The sequence below is a fragment of the Verruconis gallopava genome, assembly GCF_000836295.1.
Source record: "Verruconis gallopava strain CBS 43764 unplaced genomic scaffold supercont1.4, whole genome shotgun sequence".
Classification (NCBI taxonomy): Eukaryota; Fungi; Ascomycota; class Dothideomycetes; order Venturiales; family Sympoventuriaceae; genus Verruconis; species Verruconis gallopava.
In genome coordinates this window covers 125,625-142,632 of record NW_015622140.1, presented here as the reverse complement: position 1 = coordinate 142,632, position 17,008 = coordinate 125,625, and the positions used below count along the sequence as shown (strand labels likewise).

Here is a 17,008-nt window from a genome sequence, read left to right as displayed (position 1 = left end):
TACCTTTTTCTTCGCCTTTGTTTTGCTGTCCTTTAGAGCGTGATGAATTTTGGCAGCATCTCACGAGTACTGAACCAGGTTGATGACACAACAGCTCTGATACCCCCGGCGATCTCCGCTGACTCGTGAACAATTACGTCGTGAAGAATCGCTCACGCGTGATCAACGTTGTCAACATCACCCTTCACAATTCGCCCACCAAAACCTCTGATTTTAATCCTCTTTCCGTGTTTCATTTGATTGTGCTCTTTTCTTTTCCCTTCAAGGTCCACTCTCTCGTGTCAGTACAGTATTCGGTCTCCGCGGATCTATCAAAGAACGACACCCGTTTTCCGGATCAGGTATCTCGCCTGCAGACCGCCGCGTCATATCGAGCTCCACCCCCAGTCTACGACGTTATATCATTACTGTCTCTTCATGATACCATTTACTTTAGACGTGTGAGAACTGCTCTGGATATTTAATTTTTTTTCTTCTTCTTTTTTTTTTTTTTGATTTGCCCCGCTCTTCCTCCTGTCGGGAGCAAACCTATCATAGACGTCCCGTTTGGAAACAGCATGGCTTTTCTCGCCGAGATTAAGAAGATACACCGTCACAATGTACAGACGTTGAGGAAGCAGCCCCTGTCTGAAATATCGGGCGCCCTGGGCGACCTGGGAACGCTGCTTCCGATCATGATAGCTCTGACGCTGTCCGAGTCGATATCGCTGTCGAGCACGCTCGTCTTCACGGGCCTGGCAAACATCCTCACGGGATGTGTGTTCGGCATACCGCTCCCCGTGCAGCCGATGAAGGCCATCGCCGCCGTCGCGATAGCGCGGGACTTCACGACGCGGGAGACCATGGCCGCCGGTCTCGCGGTGGCGGCCATCGTCCTCGCTTTGAGCGTCACGGGCTTGCTCAACTGGTTCTCGAGGGCGATACCCATCCCAGTGGTGAAGGGCATCCAGGTCGGCGCCGGCCTGTCGCTCGTCCTGTCGGCCGGATCGGCGCTGCTGCAGCCTCTGGGCTGGACGAGCCCAAGCTGGGCGGACAACCGTCCGTGGGCGCTTCTGGCCTTCTTGCTTCTCCTCGCCACGGCGTCGACGGACGGCCCGCGCTTCCGCATCCCGTACGCCCTTCTCGTCGTCGTGCTCGGCCTGGTCCTCGCCAGCGCCGTCGCAGCCAGCCAGCACGGCCACGCGGCCACCGGCCCGTCCATCTGGCGTCCGAACCTCTTCGTCCCGCACGCGCGCGACTTCTGGACCACCTTGTCCGCCTCGCTGGGCCAGCTGCCGCTGACCACGCTGAACTCCATCGTCGCCGTGACCCACCTCTCGGCCGAGTTGCTGCCCGAGCTGCCGGAGCCTTCGGCCGCCGCCATCGGCGTCTCCGTCGCCGGTATGAACCTCCTGAGCTGCTGGTTCGGCTCCATGCCCGCCTGTCACGGGTCTGGCGGCCTGGCGGCGCAGTACCGCTTCGGCGCGCGCTCGGGCGCCTCCGTCGTCATTCTGGGCTGTGTCAAGCTCGCGCTGGGCCTCTTCGTCGGCGAGGCGCTGGTCGACCTGCTTCGCGAGTTTCCAAAGAGCCTCCTTGGCGTCATGGTCATCGCCGCAGGTGTCGAGCTCGCAAAGGTCGGCGAGAGCCTGAACTCCGGAGCGCGCGACCTGTGGGAGGAGAGTTCGGAAGAGGAAGGGCGGAAGCACAGGTCGCCCAGCGAAGACGAGAGAAGGGCGAGATGGAGCGTAATGCTGGTGACTGTGGCGGGCTTGCTTGCGTTCCGGAACGACGCCGTCGGATTTTTGGCCGGCATGTTGTGGCATTGGGGTCTACATGCACCTGACTACTTGTCAAAGTGGCGTACGAGCCGGTCATGGATGACAGTCTATCGACGGACTTATCACGAAGACGAACGCGTGTTACGAGATGACGATGCTTGAGACGGAGGGGATTGCAAACAAACACCGGTTTGAAACCGACAGTCTTAATTTTTTGCAAAAGTAGCATTCCATTCCGTTGGCCTAGTCATTAGATGGTCCGCCTTTTCGGCGGGAAGAAGTCTATGTACAGAGATGGATTTCAAGAGGTATATTCAATCACCTCATGTCCGTCATGGACCATTGAAATAATCAAAGTATTCTTGCTGGGTCGATTTTGATTTGGTCTCTGAAATAAAATCGACCTCAGCTGCTTACCAAGTTACACACTTGAGCTTCGTAGAAAGAATATGATACGGGTCGCGTTTCACAAAGACGTGTGTTTACACATTGAGCAAAGGATACAAAAAAAGGTCTGAGAAGTTTTGACTAAGAAATGGTTGTGAAATGTGATTTAAGTAAGAAATGTGAGATCAAAGGTCACAAACACTTCCTAAGCCCGAGCGGTACCGCGTAAACGTACCGTAGCTCAAGGCTGGTTAGGAAGCGTCTGCGAAACAACTGTGACATGACCGTTGACTTCGTGATTAAGAAAGTAGTGCAACCATGAAAGTGACCAAGTAGCAGTAAGATACTGAAGTAAGAAAGCGTGATAACAGAAAAAAGAGTCAAGAAGTGGCAGCAGAACATCGCATCGAGCATAGAAAGCTCCCTGCGATCGCGCTGCTCAAGTCTGCCCACCCGTGAAGTTATTGAACGCTTCGTCGGTTTGCGTGAACTCGGGCTGATCGGCGTCGAACGGCATGTCATCAGCGTACATGGCATTGGCTTGGGACATCATGTCACTGTTGTAGAAGGTCATCGAGCCATTGAAGACTGGTGCGACGTGAAGCTCATTCGAAGAGACGGGCGGAAACGCATCCAGCGGCGGTGCACCCAAGGCCGCATCGGCGAAGTTGAAGGAAATCGCGTCATAAGGCGAAGCATCGGCGAGGTTGGCGGGCAGGTCAGCACACTGCTCGAGCTCGGTATCGTCGTCGTCCTCGTCACACTCTGTGCTATCTTCTTTTTGCTCCTCGTTCTCGTCAACCACTTCTTCGATCTCGCGGATAAAGTGTGCTTTGATGAGGCTCATAGGCGGCCAGTTGCCGCCACCTTTACCACCACGTTTCTCGTATTCCTCGCCCTTGCATCGGCGACCCTTCTTCCGCGGATTGAAATGGGTGCGGCGAAGGCTGTGGAGGTGTGAGCAAGGTCCAATCTGAGAAAGCGAAGAGATAAAAGTCCAACTCACTGTGCTGCGGCATTGTAGTAAGCACCATAGCGCTTTTTCGTCCTGCAGGCTTTGCAGTTGGCAAGGAACTTCTGGTCGGGTGTCGGATCGACACACACCCAGACCTTGCGGATCTTGGCATGTGCTCTTGACATGTGTCTCTGTAACTCATGTTCACCTCTGAAACCATCAGGGTGGTCCTCACACCTTGGACACTTCACCTTCTGCTGTGCGGGCCGCATTTGTCGATCTGTGTTTCTTGGGAGCACGCCGTACACCTTCTCCTCACCGTTCTCAGATTTAAGTCTAACCATTGAGTTTCCTTGAAACATGTTTTGACTATGCTCTTTCTTCGTGTACTGTGATGATGATGATGAAGATGAAGTAGAAGAAGAAGATAATGATGAATGCGAAGTTTGAGCAGGAGCAAGGAAACGCTGAGAATGCTGAAGTGTTTCGAGACGACGTTTTTGCGAGCGACTTTTAGAGGAAGTTTTTGACGTTGAGGATTGATTGGAAGAAGAGCGTTGCATGTCAGACGCGGCGCCATGCGAAGGGTCAGATGGCACCTCGCATGACGCGGCGGTGTAGTTGAAATCTTCGGAGGGAGACTCAAGAGATGCGCTTTGAGCAGAGATGATGGGCACAGGAGATGAAAGAACAGTGTGATGAGGTACGAACTGAGTGTCAGAAGAAGGATAGGAAGAACTAGTCTCAACTGGGACGGAGAAGGGATGACGGAAAGGAGGATCTGGAAGAGAGAGGTATGAAGTCTCTGACTTTACACGCATCAAAGAGACTTGATTAGCCAGCGACTCTGTCGAGGAACCTCGCGTAGGGTCACGGCTCATGCTGAAGGATGACACGGAAGTGTCGGTCAGGTCGAGGGAAAGGCGTGAGCTATCGAAGGAAGGCGACGACGTTGCTGTCCACGGAGACTGTAGGCTTTCCGAGAAAGCGAAGTCGGGGCTGTACGCCTGGTGCTCAGGCCTGCTGGTCGTCGTGTAGTTAAGCTGGGTGTGAAAGGTGAAGTTGGACATGTCGTCGACGAACTCGGAGGGATCATGCCATTCGCCCTCGACGAATCGAGGTTGCCTCTGGTCCGACGTGTTGCCGCCGCAGTCGGTGCCGTTCGCCTGCTGCCACTGAGACATGACCAGAGGTGGACTGGCGCCAAACGAGCTGTGCGATACAATGCGAGACAACGGCGGAGCAGCCGGCGCCGAGTGGCTACCTCTGCTCATCTGGGCGGTGGCTTGGGAGATCTCCACGCTCTACGATGGAGTTAGCATAGCTACGAGAGTAAAGGTAGATTGACAGCCATGTGTCTCACGCACGTTGGGAGACGGTCCTTGGGGGGTGCCCAAGGTCGGGGGGACGGATCGATTCTGGTTTGAGTGTGACCATTTTCGCTTCCGCATTCGTGACGTCGATGCGCGACGGCTCGACAGCGAACGATGCATCTTGACCAACTCTTCCATCGTCATGCCGGTCGACTGCTGAACAGCAAGGGCGGCTTGCTGATACTTGACGTCGGCCGAAGGAGGCGAGTGCTCCATGCTTTTCACGTCGGTCAGGATCGATGGGAGGCTGGCACGGAAGCGACTTGAAAACGGTTCAGACGAGTTCGAACGATGCGAAAGGTGCAGCCAAAGCTAGACGATGGTTCGGCACATCCAAACTGCAAACATCTGTTTTCGAACGACTCTTGGGAGGGGGAGAGCGAGCTCTTGACCAGCGCCTGGCGGCTCGAAGCACTGATCGAGACGATCGACGGGACAACGTTTGTGCTGCAAGCACCGACTGCAAACCTTCTCGCTATTGATGATGCTACGAGGTCCAAGAAGGGGGCAGCGTAGAGTGAGCGGCAAAGAGAGCTGGACTTGCCGGGACGACGATCGATGAGGGTTTTGGTAAGACGGGCGGGAGGGGAGAGACAACGTAGCGACACGGTGCGCGAGAGAAGAGAAAGGCGATTATAGGGCCGGCGAGCAGGTTGCCTGCTGCTGGCATGCGTTCACCGACGCTTCACAGCGCTCGCCCATCTGTATGGCGTGGCCGCTCTGGGTGTGCTGTCCTGGCGCGATACTGGTTGTGAAACGAGCATGCCTGCACGAGCGCCGGGCCCGCTAATCCGCATCGGGCGATGATGCTCGTCGGCTCGCGCTCGACGTCAAGCCCAAGCGACGCCTCGACCAGACCGCGCTCTCTCTCACTGGCCGCCTCATCTTCTTCCTCCCACTCGTCGTTGGCCTTGTCCGCCCGGCTTGTTCCCACTCGCTCGTCAGCTCGCTCCGGCACAGGACGTCAGAAAGAGCTTGGGGACGCTTCGCTCGTGTTTGCTCCTCCCAGGGCGCCAGCCGGCACCAGGAGAGCGAGTGGATCATTGGCTCGACTTCGCGAAGCCCCTTCTGCGCTCTCCGGCACACGGTGGAGCCCTTCTCTTCGGTCTCCATGCGCCGTCCAGCTTTCTGCTCATCCGCAGGCGGGAGGCCGCAGAACGAGAGACATGTGCCCCGTCCGCACAAAACCCGCCATTACGATAGCATAATGACGCCCTGCCTGCTTTCGGACTTGGCTCGTCAACACGGGCTGGTCACGGTCGTGGTCTCAAACAGACCGAGCGTGAAGCCAAAATTTCAATTACTCAGGTAGCATATCAACTCCCGTATTACTAGTACACGTCGATGAAGAGGGAGCAGGGTTGATCGTTGTGGGTTAATCTGCGTTTTTTTCTTCTGCGACAGCACGTTCCCCACAGCCGTCTAAGCCGCAGCATTTCGCTCACGTCCTTCCTGTATATGCGTGCATCCCACCATCGTATTCTTCCTTCCATCAGGCTGAGAGAAAAACATCCTGGCAGAATGCGAGCAATCTATGCGCGAATTTTTTTTGGGGCCTTCCAGCGAACCAGCTGCAGCACATAGGAATCCTGAACGCAACATGTCTCCCAAGGCTTTGCGTTTGCGAGCCTTTCAGACTTTGCCTGCTTGCCTAGTCCACCTGACATCAGCACTCGTCTGCTCGCCTTTGTACAAATTCCCGCCTCACCCTTTCGAGGAGCTTTTGAAAGCTATGTCTGCTTATACAACCGAAGCTGCGTTGCGGAGCATACCTCTGATGGTCATCTTCTGTCCATTTGACGCGAGGCCTTTGCCTCGGACCTGTCGGACTTTTCGTGGCGCCGTCGCAGATGTTGACGTCTTTGGTGGCTCCAATTGAGGGGCTGCGGGCCATGCTCTTGGCGAGGTTGTGGTGCCACAACAGCCGTACTGGTTCTCACCCAGAGTCATAGAGCCGTCTGCCCCCGCGCTCGGTGCGTTCGCAAAGGTTCGGGACGAGCCAGAGTGCCGGAGGGATGCGAAGGAGGTATGCTTTGCGCTCTTTCTGGGCATGTTGCGTGTAAACTCCGGGTAGTCCGGAGCCCAGCAGCGGTACTCCACGTCGTGGTCAACCGCAAGATGTTGTGGGCTTGTGGGTGATGGTGATTGCACCAGGGTCGGTGCAAGACTCAACGGCGGTGACACGCAGCCTTTTCTGAGCCGCGATGGTAGCAGTGAGCTTGAGTCAATCCAGTATGTGCTGATTTCAGCATTTCCCAATTGGAAACCGTCCCCATATGATTCAATGAAGCTCACCAGTTCGTCCATGATTGCCTCTTCCGCTGCCAGCCTCTCCTTGTCAAGACCCAGCTCGGCTTGCACCGTTTCCTGAATGATAGCCAGCGGCGAGCGGTCCACCTTCATCTTTGGCTCCAGGCGTATCGCGCCTGGCACGTATGGAGCGCGTTGCCAGGCACTCTGCTCCGGTGCGACGACTGGCACGACCGATGCACCAGGCAACTGTACCGCAACCCCAGATTTTGTATCTATGCCGCCTGGCGATTCCGGCGTGCAAGCCAGCTCGACAGGCGCCTGCGTCCCTGATGATCGCGCTGTCATGGGAAGGTTGGCTATAACCTCTAACACACCGAGATCCATCTCTATGGGGGTCAAGGCCATTTCTTGCTCCGGCGGTTCTGCGTCAACGGGTATCTTTATCGATAGATCCGGCTTCTGCCTTCCCTGCTGTTCGGAATGGCTTACTAGAGCAGCCCCTGGTGACGAACTCCTTCTGACCTCCTTTGAAGAATCGGGTAGGCTGTTACCAATGTTGAGGTCGTTCGCTTCCTTGGTTCCTAGAAAGCGCTGTATCCTGCCGTGGCTGTCGACGATTTCATTTGAACTTGTTCTAGGCGGCGGTCCGTGGGTAGGTACGGAGGGGAATAATGTAGCAGTAAATATCAGTGATGGGGATGCTATCGCTTCGTCCTCATCACCTGACTCACTTGATACAGTGATTCGTGGGCGGGTTTCCATTCCAGGCCTGCTCTGAGGTGATGATGACAATAACGATGATGATCCATTCTGGTGACCTGGTGGAACGGGCCATTCTTGCTGCATCAGATCAGACTCTGTTTCTTGTATGGGTATAGCACCAGCGTCCGGCGTCAGCAAGCATGGTAACTCCACTGATGGTATGCATGCCGGTGATTGGGCAGCATCAAACGCACTTCTTGATTCCTGCAATGACCCGGAGACGTTCTTCGGCGACTTGGACGCGGATGCTGGCCTGTAGCGAAATAGTGCTTCCATGACCCGTGATTTGTGTCTGGCACTTGTAAACGTGATGTTTGGGCCGTCGCCGCGCGTCCAGAACTTGTTTGATGATAAGAGGTTCACCTTCATCGCTCTCTACTCTCGCACTTTCACAAGTGGCCCCGAACAAAGGTGTCGAAGGAAGGGAAGGTGGGCCAAAGCAACCTGGGCTAAACTGTCTACATGACGCATGGCGCTGTAGTCGGACAAAGAAGAAGTTTCCAAGCCAGCTTCCACCACCATAACGACGCCAAAATCGCTTCGAAGGATGTCCACAGCGCTTTCATTGTGGGCCGGGGCTTGCGAATTTGGCTGTAAGCGACGTTGACGCGAGTCGATTCCTGCCACGGCTTCTGACAGGTCTTTCTGAGAGCCTGGAAGTCAGCGAGAAGAACAATCTGCAAGCCACTGCAATTTGGGAGGATGCAGAACCCAGCGGAACCTATCTCTGCTGAATGCGGAAACGTGGACGTTGCGAATCCGACAGGTCACCAAACACAGCCAACGGGCTTCCTCAAGCCTCGTCAATCACAATATATCGGCTACACATGCAGACTATTAGGAGAATCAAATGGCCTTTTGTTTTGGTTTTCAATATTGTGCCGTCTCGAGGCTGCTGAGCATCTTCGAAAACATGAACATGCCTTTGCTGCTTGTGGCGGCCGTCGATTCGCAAGGTTTTCCCTTTTTTTTTCTTTTTTTTTCCCTTTCTGCGCACGCAAGAGCACATCAGTTGGATCGAAGGATTCAACGCGATGGATGTTTGCTCCCCACGCGGCGCAGCCACTCGGCGTACCTGAAAAGGATTGTTTCTCGAGAAGACCGGCTTCTAGAACATCGACTACACTTACTCCGTAGCGGAGGTGGGAAACTGAATGGCTGTTCGGAGTCAAATTGTGGTCAGTAGCAATTTTTGATTACTGTTTTTGCAAACTTTTGTTACATCGGCCTGATACAGATGCCGGACGGCACCTCTGTGAAATACTGCCCGAATTTGCCTCCGCCTTCATGACAAAAATAAGCATGGTATGCTATAGATCTCCGTGGCCTATTTTCTGGACCACGATGCCTGTGGCTGCTCCTCCGCCGTTGCAAATAGCCGCGCAGCCGTACTGCCCATCCTTCAGCTGATGGAGGAGCGTAATTAGAATCCTGCTGCCGGAGCTGCCCAGCGCGTGTCCCAGCGCGATTGCACCACCGCGAGGATTCACGTTCTCGCTGCCCAGGCCTAGAATCTTCGCGTTGGCCCGGATCACGGCGGCGAAGGCCTCGTTGAACTCCCAGATGCTGATGTCCTCTTTCTTCAAACCGGCACGCTCCAGTACAATTGGCACAACCTTTGCCGGTGCAACGGGGAAATCGATCGGATCGACGGCCGCGTCGGCGTACGAGACGATGCGGGCCAGCACGCGGCTGTCCTTTCCATACGCTTGAGCGACGGCTTTTGAGCCCAGGACGAGCGCGCTCGCGCCGTCGCTGAGCGGAGAGCTGTTGGCAGCGGTGATGGACCCTTTTTCGGACCTATCGAAGACCGGTTTCAGCGTGGCCACCTTATCCAGCTTCAGCTTGTTATATTGTTCATCCTCCGTCACCGTTACATCACCCTTCTTCCCTTTGACTACGACTGGGGCAATTTCGTCGTTGAAGAGGCCCTTGGCCCACGCATCCTGTGCGCGCTTGTAGCTCTCGATGGCGTAGTCATCCTGCTCCTTCCGCGAGATGTTGTACTTCTTGACCGTGTTCTCCGCGCAGCTGCCCATGTGAATCTTGTTATACACGTCCCACAGGCCGTCCACGATGAGGCCGTCGTTGAGCTTCTGGTCTCCGAATGCCGGCTGCAGCGATGCTCGAGGGAGGTAGTATGGCGTACGCGTCATACTCTCCATTCCTCCAGCTATCTGCGCCTCAGACTGGCCGAGCTGTATGTTTTGGGCGGCCATGGTCACGGCTTTCATACCGGACGAGCACACCTTGTTGATGGTGGTGGCCTCGATCGTCGAAGGCAGACCAGCGAAGAGGGCTGCTTGTCGGGCAGGCGCTTGGCCCACGCCGCCCTGGAGCACTTGGCCCATGTACACATCCGTGATCTTGTCTACGGGCACCTTAGATTTGGCCAATGCATCTTTGATAGCTACGGCGCCCAGCTCGGTCGACGACAGCGACGTGAAGGCACCATTGAACTTGCTCTCCGTTAGCGCATTGCTGCTTCACTGCGCCAAAGGTCTCACGTACCACTCCGACCGGGGTTCGAGAGCCACTTAGGATGTACGCATCGCGGACTTCGAGATGATGCCGTCTGGAGGTAGAGAAGCTTCTCCGCACCGCGGCGGGGACGATCTTCCGGCGAGAAACGGTGCGGAGCGTAGAAGGAAGGGCCCTCGACGACATTTTCATGAGACAGCGGCACTGTTCACAAGACAGACAATTGGATCACATCTAATCCAAGGAAGACGAGGAAACAAGAGGAACAAGTGATAGTAATCATATGGCAAAAGCGTTGAGCGCAGCCATTCCGCGGCTCTTGTGCAAGCTCGTCGCAGCAGCATGCGGCTAGCAACGGTAGCCGGCTGACAACTGTCCGCGCGCTAGTCCTCTTCTGGCCGGGCCTTCCCCCACATGCCGGGTCACGTGAGCACACCGAGCGAGGGCAGATTGGCGGTGCTGTCACGTGGCTTTACCAGGCTGCCTGCCTCATTGCTGTCCAGGTTTTTGCTTTGGTTTGCTTCATTTTCTTTGAACGGAAAGGAAAAGGACGAACTTGGAGCGACTAGCGAGACCCGCAGGCGCCGAAAGCATTGAGCTGCCGGAACACGGCGCGAACGACCAAGCATGCGCGTACAGGACGTGGAGGGATGTGCGTGTGTTTGTGTTTACCAGCACGACAACGGCCACATCACACCGCGTCGATGGGCGATGGACTGCTCACACGTTCCAGGCGAGGCAGGCCGCCGTGTCAGCTCAACACGTGCTGGATGGGAATGTGGGAATGCTGACCACGGAGGGCCATCGCTGAGGCACATGGGCGCCCGCGAAGAGGGTTTCGCGGCCATGTTCGCGGCGGTGGGCAACGGCCAGCGTCCGAGTTAAGAGTGGTCAGGTCGCGCGCATCAACTGGCGCCAACTCATCGCAGATCGAGACACGCACGGGCAAGCGAATCACAGAGCCCTTGAACGTCTCCAGACGCAAGATGCAAGCCGCCCATTGCGCCAGTTGTGTTGGCGTCCTTTGTGTGGGAAAATCATGCGCTAAGCCGGTTGCTGCTACGACTCTCCAGACGCTGCCCGTCGCCATTTTCTCCCTCTCGTCGCCTCACTGCTGCTGCTTCGTCGAGGTAATCTCCTGCTGCTGCACATCATCTCCTCCCCCAGATTAGATAACTGCCTGTCTGCGTCGTCTCTCCTCTTTTCGCTATCCCCTCTCTCTCCCGTCAAGCTCCTCCTCCCCAAAGACTCTGCCCATCGCCCTCTGCCCACCATGACCTTATTTGCCTCGTGTCTCTAAGCCTCCTCCATTTCGCTCTTGTCTCGTTTCCACGACTGCGTAGCGTTTTCCCACGCCCCGCTAGTGTCACCCCACCATCGCTTCCTCGCTCCTCGTTGTGTCTTGGAGCCGCATTCGAGGCCTGCTACGACTCTTGTTGCTGCTACAAAGTCCAAAACAAGAGAGATACGATCATCCTTGACAGCGATCTCTGGTTAGATCGACCTGTGTGCATACAAGTGCCATCTTTGCCCTTCCAGCCGCCCGCGATGAACCAAGATTTTACTGCCAGCTGCGCGGTGTGCGGCGGTCCTGGCGAGCCCGATTGCCCGTGTGAGGGAGAGCGGTTACAGCAATGCATCGACCAAGCCGAGAAGAATTGGATAGAATCCTGGGTCTCCAAAATTCGGTATGCACACCCCAAGAAAAGGGCGGGGGGTCCCAGAGTCCCGTCATTAGTCGATCGTTTCACATGAATACTGATCTGTCGCCAGGGAATGGGCCACCAACAACGCCATCAACGCCGTCACCTCCATGTTCAACAAGAAGAAGGAGGCTCGTAAGGAGATGTTCAAGCAGCAGGTCTTGAGCATTCCCTACTTTCCCATGTACCAACAGCACCGTGGTCGCCCGCCACTGGACCCACATATCGTCTACAATATCCAACACAACCTGCGTCAAGCTGAAATCCGTCTAAAGGAAGGCATTGACTACGACTGGAAGCAATGTGTCATGCGCTATCCCGACGTGCTCGCCCACTATTACAACCAGATCAAGATGACGTTGCCGCCGCAGCCCGAGTCACCCTTTGGTCAAGCCCTCGCTAGCGGAGGCCAACCGCGTCCTCCCTCCGTGGTAAATCCGCCACCACCAGCATCTTCAGTCGGCATGAGCATTAACCGCGCTGCGACCGCACCACCCAAAAAGAATCGGGACCGCCGCTCCTCTAAGGTTGGCTTGCCTGAGGGCATCAATGAAGATGCCATCGGCGTGCTGACCGCCCAACTCAACGGACTGCAGAGCGGCCCAGGAGGTCTCGGTCGGGCCAATATGCTTCACGGTAGGACCAAGGCTGCCACACCGGCACCGCAATCGACGGCTCCGCCACCGCCTCGCTCTGTACGCCCCGGCACTAAGCGTCGCGAGAGCAAAGAGTATCCAAAGGGCTTCGGGCCACCGCCCCACGTTCCAAACCCGCCAAACTACGACCAATTGCGCAATTCACTCTTCAGTGCATTCGGCCGACAGTGAGACGTGCACTGTCACTTCCGTATCGGCACGATGGCCATGCATAAATAGCGGCGTCGGATTATCACTTCTCTCTTCATCATTTCGTTCTACGGCATAGCGTGGCTTTTTCTTTTTCTTTTTCTTTTTTTTTTTATTTTCTTTCTGCCAAAGACTACTAAGCTTAATCTATCATCTGCGAACAACGGATTGGGCGGTAAACTTTGTTGTTTTTGCTTGTTGTGCGTACATGCGTCTGTGCATGAGTTTGGATTGATGCAAGACTCATAATAACGCACAACATGCCTACATGAGCACACACATATCTACGCGCGTGTGGTCCTTACGTTTCGCCACGTATCATCTTTTCTTCCTTCCTTTCCCGATTCAGATTCAGCTGCAGCTCTATATCAAATTGTACAATCAGGTGCGCTTGTCTCATGGGCTTGTATGTGGCTCCTCGGGGATCAAAAAGACAAATTGCTGCTCGTCGCCTTTGTTCTTAGCGTTCTTAGCATGGAGTTCGCTTTGGGTACTGGCCTGCTCTTAACTTCATTCTTCCCTCAACCTGTTATCCTTGTTGCTCTTTTACATACTTTTTTTTTTCTGTATGAGAAGGGTAGACATTGCTGGAAGCAACCGGAAGGGGGGGATTTCTGGAATCGCCACTTTGTCACTGCACTGGCTTCCTTTTTCAATATCTTCTTGAATATTTTCCTTTTAAACTTCAGGAGAGATGGGGCATATTGGACAAAATTGAACTTTCTGCCGGATCATGCCGCTTGTGGGAACGGCAAACTCCACATACGCGAAGACAGACATTATTTGACAGTATTTAATGATACCAATGACCTCACGGCTTACCAGTGCATTGTACAGCGATATGTCATTCCGTGATGTGGAGTTTTTAAAGGAACACGGAGGGACATCTGAACCTCGTACTGTGTTTTTAGACTCTGAGCGGTGAACAATTTTCATGGCCTTGACTCGCCCTCTACTTCTCGGCGACGACGTCGCCCTATCAGAAGTCCAAAGCAAGATGCAATTTCACCTTTTATTCTCAGATTCTCAGTCGACACTTATGTCTAGAGCAGCATTTATGCAGACTCATAATAAGAGACTAGCTCGTCAAGGACCTATCGTGCTCACACAACGTGCGGTTCCGAATCAGTCGAGGGCGAGCTAAGAAGCAAATTTCATGAGATGGGCAGCTTCGTAGGTAGTAGCTCTCAGTTGACCCGTAGACAAGCCGTCGGGCTGTTAGGTAGAAAACCACAGACGTCCGAATTGCGTGGGTGGAAGAAATTCGAGAGCGAAGTTTTTCCAAAGCACAGCTTCTTACTCGACCTGTCCGAGCAACATTTGCATGCCCATTTTCTGCATCACAGCAGCCGAAGCCGAAATGAGACTCGAAGTTGGGAATCACACGTCTCGTGGATGGCCTCACTGCTTCTACGGCCCTTGCAATAGCGGGACAGCCTCAGCCTCGTCCAGCCGCCTGACGTAGCCCCACCTCAGATCACCATCCCACCCTTTGACTCAAAAAAGGTCCATCCGCTTACCACGCGTTTCTCTTAGCGTACCCGTCTTTCCACACCTTCCCTTTCTTATCTGTTCACTCGGTCTTGTTCAAGTGATATCGTACGTCCCGGAAATACTTGCGAAGAGCCATGGGAGGCAAGAAGAGCGGGGGCGAGAATAGCAAGAAGGCTGCCGGCCAGGCACGAAAAGCCGAGGCGGCGGCAGCTAAACAGGCAGCAAAGGATCGCGAGATCGCGGCCAGAGAGGACGCGGAGTGGGCAAAGGGTGCCAAGGATAACAGCAAGAAGTACGTGCCATTTCTTCGAAGAGAGGAGAGAGGAAAAGAGGGGTTTGTGGGGGGGGGGGGGGCTTTTTTCCCCTATGAATAAGAAACCTGGAAGTAAACGACGCTGGAAGAATACCATGCTGATCCGAGATCTGCAACAGAGAAGCAGCAGCCGCGAAGGCGGCTGAAGCAGCGCGCAAGAAGGCGGAGAAAGAAGCGTTGTTGAGGGAAGAGGAGGCGTCGCTACCGACCAAGGCCAAGTCCGGCAACGCGAGAAAGGCCGAGAAGAAGACGCGCGGCACGCTTGACCTCGGACAGCTGGACGACGCACCGACGGGCAAGGCGAAGACGATCAACGCGTCCGGCATCGACAACGCGCTCGACGCCCTCTCTCTCACGGGCAACCCCAACAACGACGTCGCGAACATAGACCGGCATCCGGAAAGGCGCTTCAAGGCCGCATACACGGCGTACGAGACGCGCAGGCTGGAGGAGATGAAGGATGAGAAGGGCTTGCGGCGCCAGCAGAAGATCGAGCAGATACGCAAGGAGTTTGACAAGCACCCGGACAACCCGTTCAATCAAGTCAGCGCGCGGTACGACAGCACGAAAGAGGAGCTGAGGGAGATCGCAGCCAACGAGAGGAGGAAGGTGGAGGAAAGACTGGCGAGTGCACCTTGAACAAACCGGGAGAGGGGGGGGGGGAACAAATCGCACGGAAATTTGTCTAGTGGCTTCTTCCTCTTCTTTCTCTAGAAGGCATGACACACTACCGCATGAACGAAAATGAAACGATGCATGAAGATTGCTTAGAATAACGGCCATGGCAGATTTGAATGCTCAAAGTCTGGGAGCGGCTTTTTGGCCGATCGTAGGTGAAAGCTTTATACCATGAATAGACCATTGACATTATAGCTTCTGATCTTTTTTCCTTTACGAATGCTCACCCACTGGCATATGGTGAACGTAGTAGGCTCGCTGTCTTTCATACATGGAAGCTGACCGAATTTTAGGAGCTCGTCACCAGTCGAAGAACACTGGTACTCACTGACTTCATCACACATAACCACTCTCGAACGCGATTGAAGACGTAGAGTTTCCGCGCCTCTCATTTCTTCTTTTGTCAGATTTAGCCTGCCGCTCCCTATAGCCAATCCTAACCTCCTCAACGCTCCTCGTCACATAATGGTCGTCACGAACTTTGACACCACCAACACTAGTGACTTCGGAGTCTGTAAATGCAACTTTAGATGGATCCTTACTTCCAACGCCACTCCTATAATTGGATGCTTTGTTTAATTTTGGATTTGTATATTGCCTGACGCGTCTATCTTTATCCTGTGTTGCAGTGTATTTGTTGATGGATTCAGAAGACTTGCGAGGATCTTCCGGCGGAGGAGATTGTGGCGGTCGGCTGTGATACTTACGGCAGTTACGATATTCGGGGGAGGGTTGAGGTTTCAGATGGGGCTCTTTATCGTTGTCTGCGTCGTAAAAAGAGTCACCCCTATGTTGCACTGTAGGTACACTGGTCGCATTGTAGCTTGGAGATACTAGCGAAGATGACGATTCTAATCGAGACTTTTCTTTCTCTGAGCGGTCTACATCGTGGCCATACCTAGTGACTTTGGTTCCGTGGGTTTTCTGCTCTCTGCGACCCACATAGCTTTGAGGAATCATGACTCGCGAGGACGTCAATGGCGATCCTGTATGAGAAGAGACCAGTTAGTTGAGTATGAACTCCCCTGTGAAGATACGACGCAGAAATCTATCGAAATCAATGATGCAAAATTTTGGCATATTCTTCTCACGCTCAATTTTATTACTTTCTGGTCGACCGTGATAGCTGTGATTGCCTTGGATCGCGGAGAATTCAATTGGATGTGGCGTTACTTCATCTCGTCCTCTCTTGACATATATAGCTGCTGGTTTTCCTGGCTCGTACGTTCGCGACCTGCTCCTACTTGGCTTTGAATCGAAGCGAACGTGCTCCTCCTCTATACATACTGCCGTGTGATCACGATTGTCTCTTATGAACCTTCGTTTGATCTCGGAATCTGACGACGCATCATAACGAGAGGATCGGAGATCACATTTACGAACCCCATTGCCGGAAGGAGAGTGACCAGTGCGTCTGTGTTCAATAACATATCCGCTCCGGCGCGGATGTGGTGACCAACAGCTACTTGGGGGAGGTGTCGATCGCTCACGCGGCCTATTTTCCAGTCTTTGACAGACAGCGTGAAAGCCTTTTCGAGAAGGGATATGGCGGAAGCTTATTTCTCGCCCACGGTGAGGACGCCCATGGCTCTCATGTGAATGTCTGTCTTCGCAAGCTTCGTCCCCATCTGTTGATTCGTACCGTATTGTTATGCATGTTCGTGAGCCTGATCGCGCTCGCCGCTCTTTCCTGTCACATCGTTCGTGTCCGGTACTGATTTGATAGTTTCGAAGTGGCATCACGATGGAGTCAATTCGCTGACCTGTCTGAAGTTTCTTGACACACTTGCGGCAAAGACTTGGAGCTGATACGCGATTTGGAATCAAAGGATGCTCTTTGTGGTAGGCGTGCGAGCGCCGTTGGCCGCAACCAGAACAGTGGTGAGCGGCAAGGAATGTGACACTGGCTGGAAGGCCAATTGGCAGCTCTTCGAGCCCAGTGAGAGCTAGTGTTCCGCGATCAGGTGTAGTGTAAACTGCCTCTGGAGCAACTTGTGCTACTAGCCT

At 54.3% G+C, this 17,008-nt stretch overlaps 7 protein-coding genes across 7 annotated transcripts; 3 read left to right on the top strand and 4 right to left on the bottom strand.

Moving 5' to 3' along the window:
- Positions 1-189: 189 nt before the first annotated feature.
- Positions 190-2,297, top strand: PV09_01470 (uncharacterized protein). Its single transcript, XM_016354362.1, has one exon. It carries the CDS (start codon positions 558-560, stop codon positions 1,917-1,919), a length of 1,362 nt encoding a protein of 453 aa, XP_016217374.1. The 5' UTR covers positions 190-557; the 3' UTR covers positions 1,920-2,297.
- PV09_01469 (uncharacterized protein) lies at positions 1,990-5,112 on the bottom strand. Its single transcript, XM_016354361.1, has 3 exons — positions 4,467-5,112; positions 3,151-4,403; positions 1,990-3,091 (listed from the first exon to the last, which is right to left on the bottom strand). The coding sequence occupies exons 1-3, from the start codon at positions 4,686-4,688 to the stop codon at positions 2,584-2,586; spliced, it is 1,983 nt and encodes a 660-aa protein (XP_016217373.1). The 5' UTR covers positions 4,689-5,112; the 3' UTR covers positions 1,990-2,583.
- Positions 5,113-6,212: 1,100 nt separating this feature from the next.
- PV09_01468 (uncharacterized protein) lies at positions 6,213-7,856 on the bottom strand (the record flags this gene model as incomplete). Its single annotated transcript, XM_016354360.1, has 1 exon — positions 6,213-7,856. One exon carries the CDS (start codon positions 7,854-7,856, stop codon positions 6,213-6,215), a length of 1,644 nt encoding a protein of 547 aa, XP_016217372.1.
- A 941-nt stretch (positions 7,857-8,797) lies between these two features.
- Positions 8,798-10,154, bottom strand: PV09_01467 (uncharacterized protein; the record flags this gene model as incomplete). The annotated part of the gene is made up of 2 exons (XM_016354359.1): positions 8,798-9,946; positions 9,999-10,154. 2 exons carry the CDS (start codon positions 10,152-10,154, stop codon positions 8,798-8,800), a joined length of 1,305 nt encoding a protein of 434 aa, XP_016217371.1.
- Positions 10,155-11,079: 925 nt separating this feature from the next.
- Positions 11,080-13,471, top strand: PV09_01466 (uncharacterized protein). The gene is made up of 2 exons (XM_016354358.1): positions 11,080-11,656; positions 11,742-13,471. Exons 1-2 carry the CDS (start codon positions 11,517-11,519, stop codon positions 12,496-12,498), a joined length of 897 nt encoding a protein of 298 aa, XP_016217370.1. The 5' UTR covers positions 11,080-11,516; the 3' UTR covers positions 12,499-13,471.
- A 509-nt stretch (positions 13,472-13,980) lies between these two features.
- On the top strand, positions 13,981-15,196 carry PV09_01465 (uncharacterized protein). The gene is made up of 2 exons (XM_016354357.1): positions 13,981-14,302; positions 14,443-15,196. Exons 1-2 carry the CDS (start codon positions 14,145-14,147, stop codon positions 14,960-14,962), a joined length of 678 nt encoding a protein of 225 aa, XP_016217369.1. The 5' UTR covers positions 13,981-14,144; the 3' UTR covers positions 14,963-15,196.
- A 141-nt stretch (positions 15,197-15,337) lies between these two features.
- PV09_01464 (uncharacterized protein) lies at positions 15,338-15,983 on the bottom strand (the record flags this gene model as incomplete). Its single annotated transcript, XM_016354356.1, has 1 exon — positions 15,338-15,983. The coding sequence occupies exon 1, from the start codon at positions 15,959-15,961 to the stop codon at positions 15,338-15,340; it is 624 nt and encodes a 207-aa protein (XP_016217368.1). The 5' UTR covers positions 15,962-15,983.
- Positions 15,984-17,008: the final 1,025 nt, after the last annotated feature.

What these genes read in the sequence shown, in the direction of transcription:
- PV09_01470 (XM_016354362.1), top strand. Translation starts at nt 558, where the DNA reads ATGGCTTTTCTCGCCGAGATTAAGAAGATACACCGTCACAATGTACAG.
- PV09_01469 (XM_016354361.1), bottom strand. Translation starts at nt 4,688, where the DNA reads ATGGAGCACTCGCCTCCTTCGGCCGACGTCAAGTATCAGCAAGCCGCC. An exon ending in CCCAAGGACCGTCTCCCAAC is followed by an intron (nt 4,404 to 4,466) that starts GTGCGTGAGACA and finishes ACTCCATCGTAG; the next exon opens with AGCGTGGAGATCTCCCAAGC. An exon ending in TACTACAATGCCGCAGCACA is followed by an intron (nt 3,092 to 3,150) that starts GTGAGTTGGACT and finishes ACACCTCCACAG; the next exon opens with CCTTCGCCGCACCCATTTCA.
- PV09_01466 (XM_016354358.1), top strand. Translation starts at nt 11,517, where the DNA reads ATGAACCAAGATTTTACTGCCAGCTGCGCGGTGTGCGGCGGTCCTGGC. An exon ending in TCCTGGGTCTCCAAAATTCG is followed by an intron (nt 11,657 to 11,741) that starts GTATGCACACCC and finishes ATCTGTCGCCAG; the next exon opens with GGAATGGGCCACCAACAACG.
- PV09_01465 (XM_016354357.1), top strand. Translation starts at nt 14,145, where the DNA reads ATGGGAGGCAAGAAGAGCGGGGGCGAGAATAGCAAGAAGGCTGCCGGC. An exon ending in GCCAAGGATAACAGCAAGAA is followed by an intron (nt 14,303 to 14,442) that starts GTACGTGCCATT and finishes GATCTGCAACAG; the next exon opens with AGAAGCAGCAGCCGCGAAGG.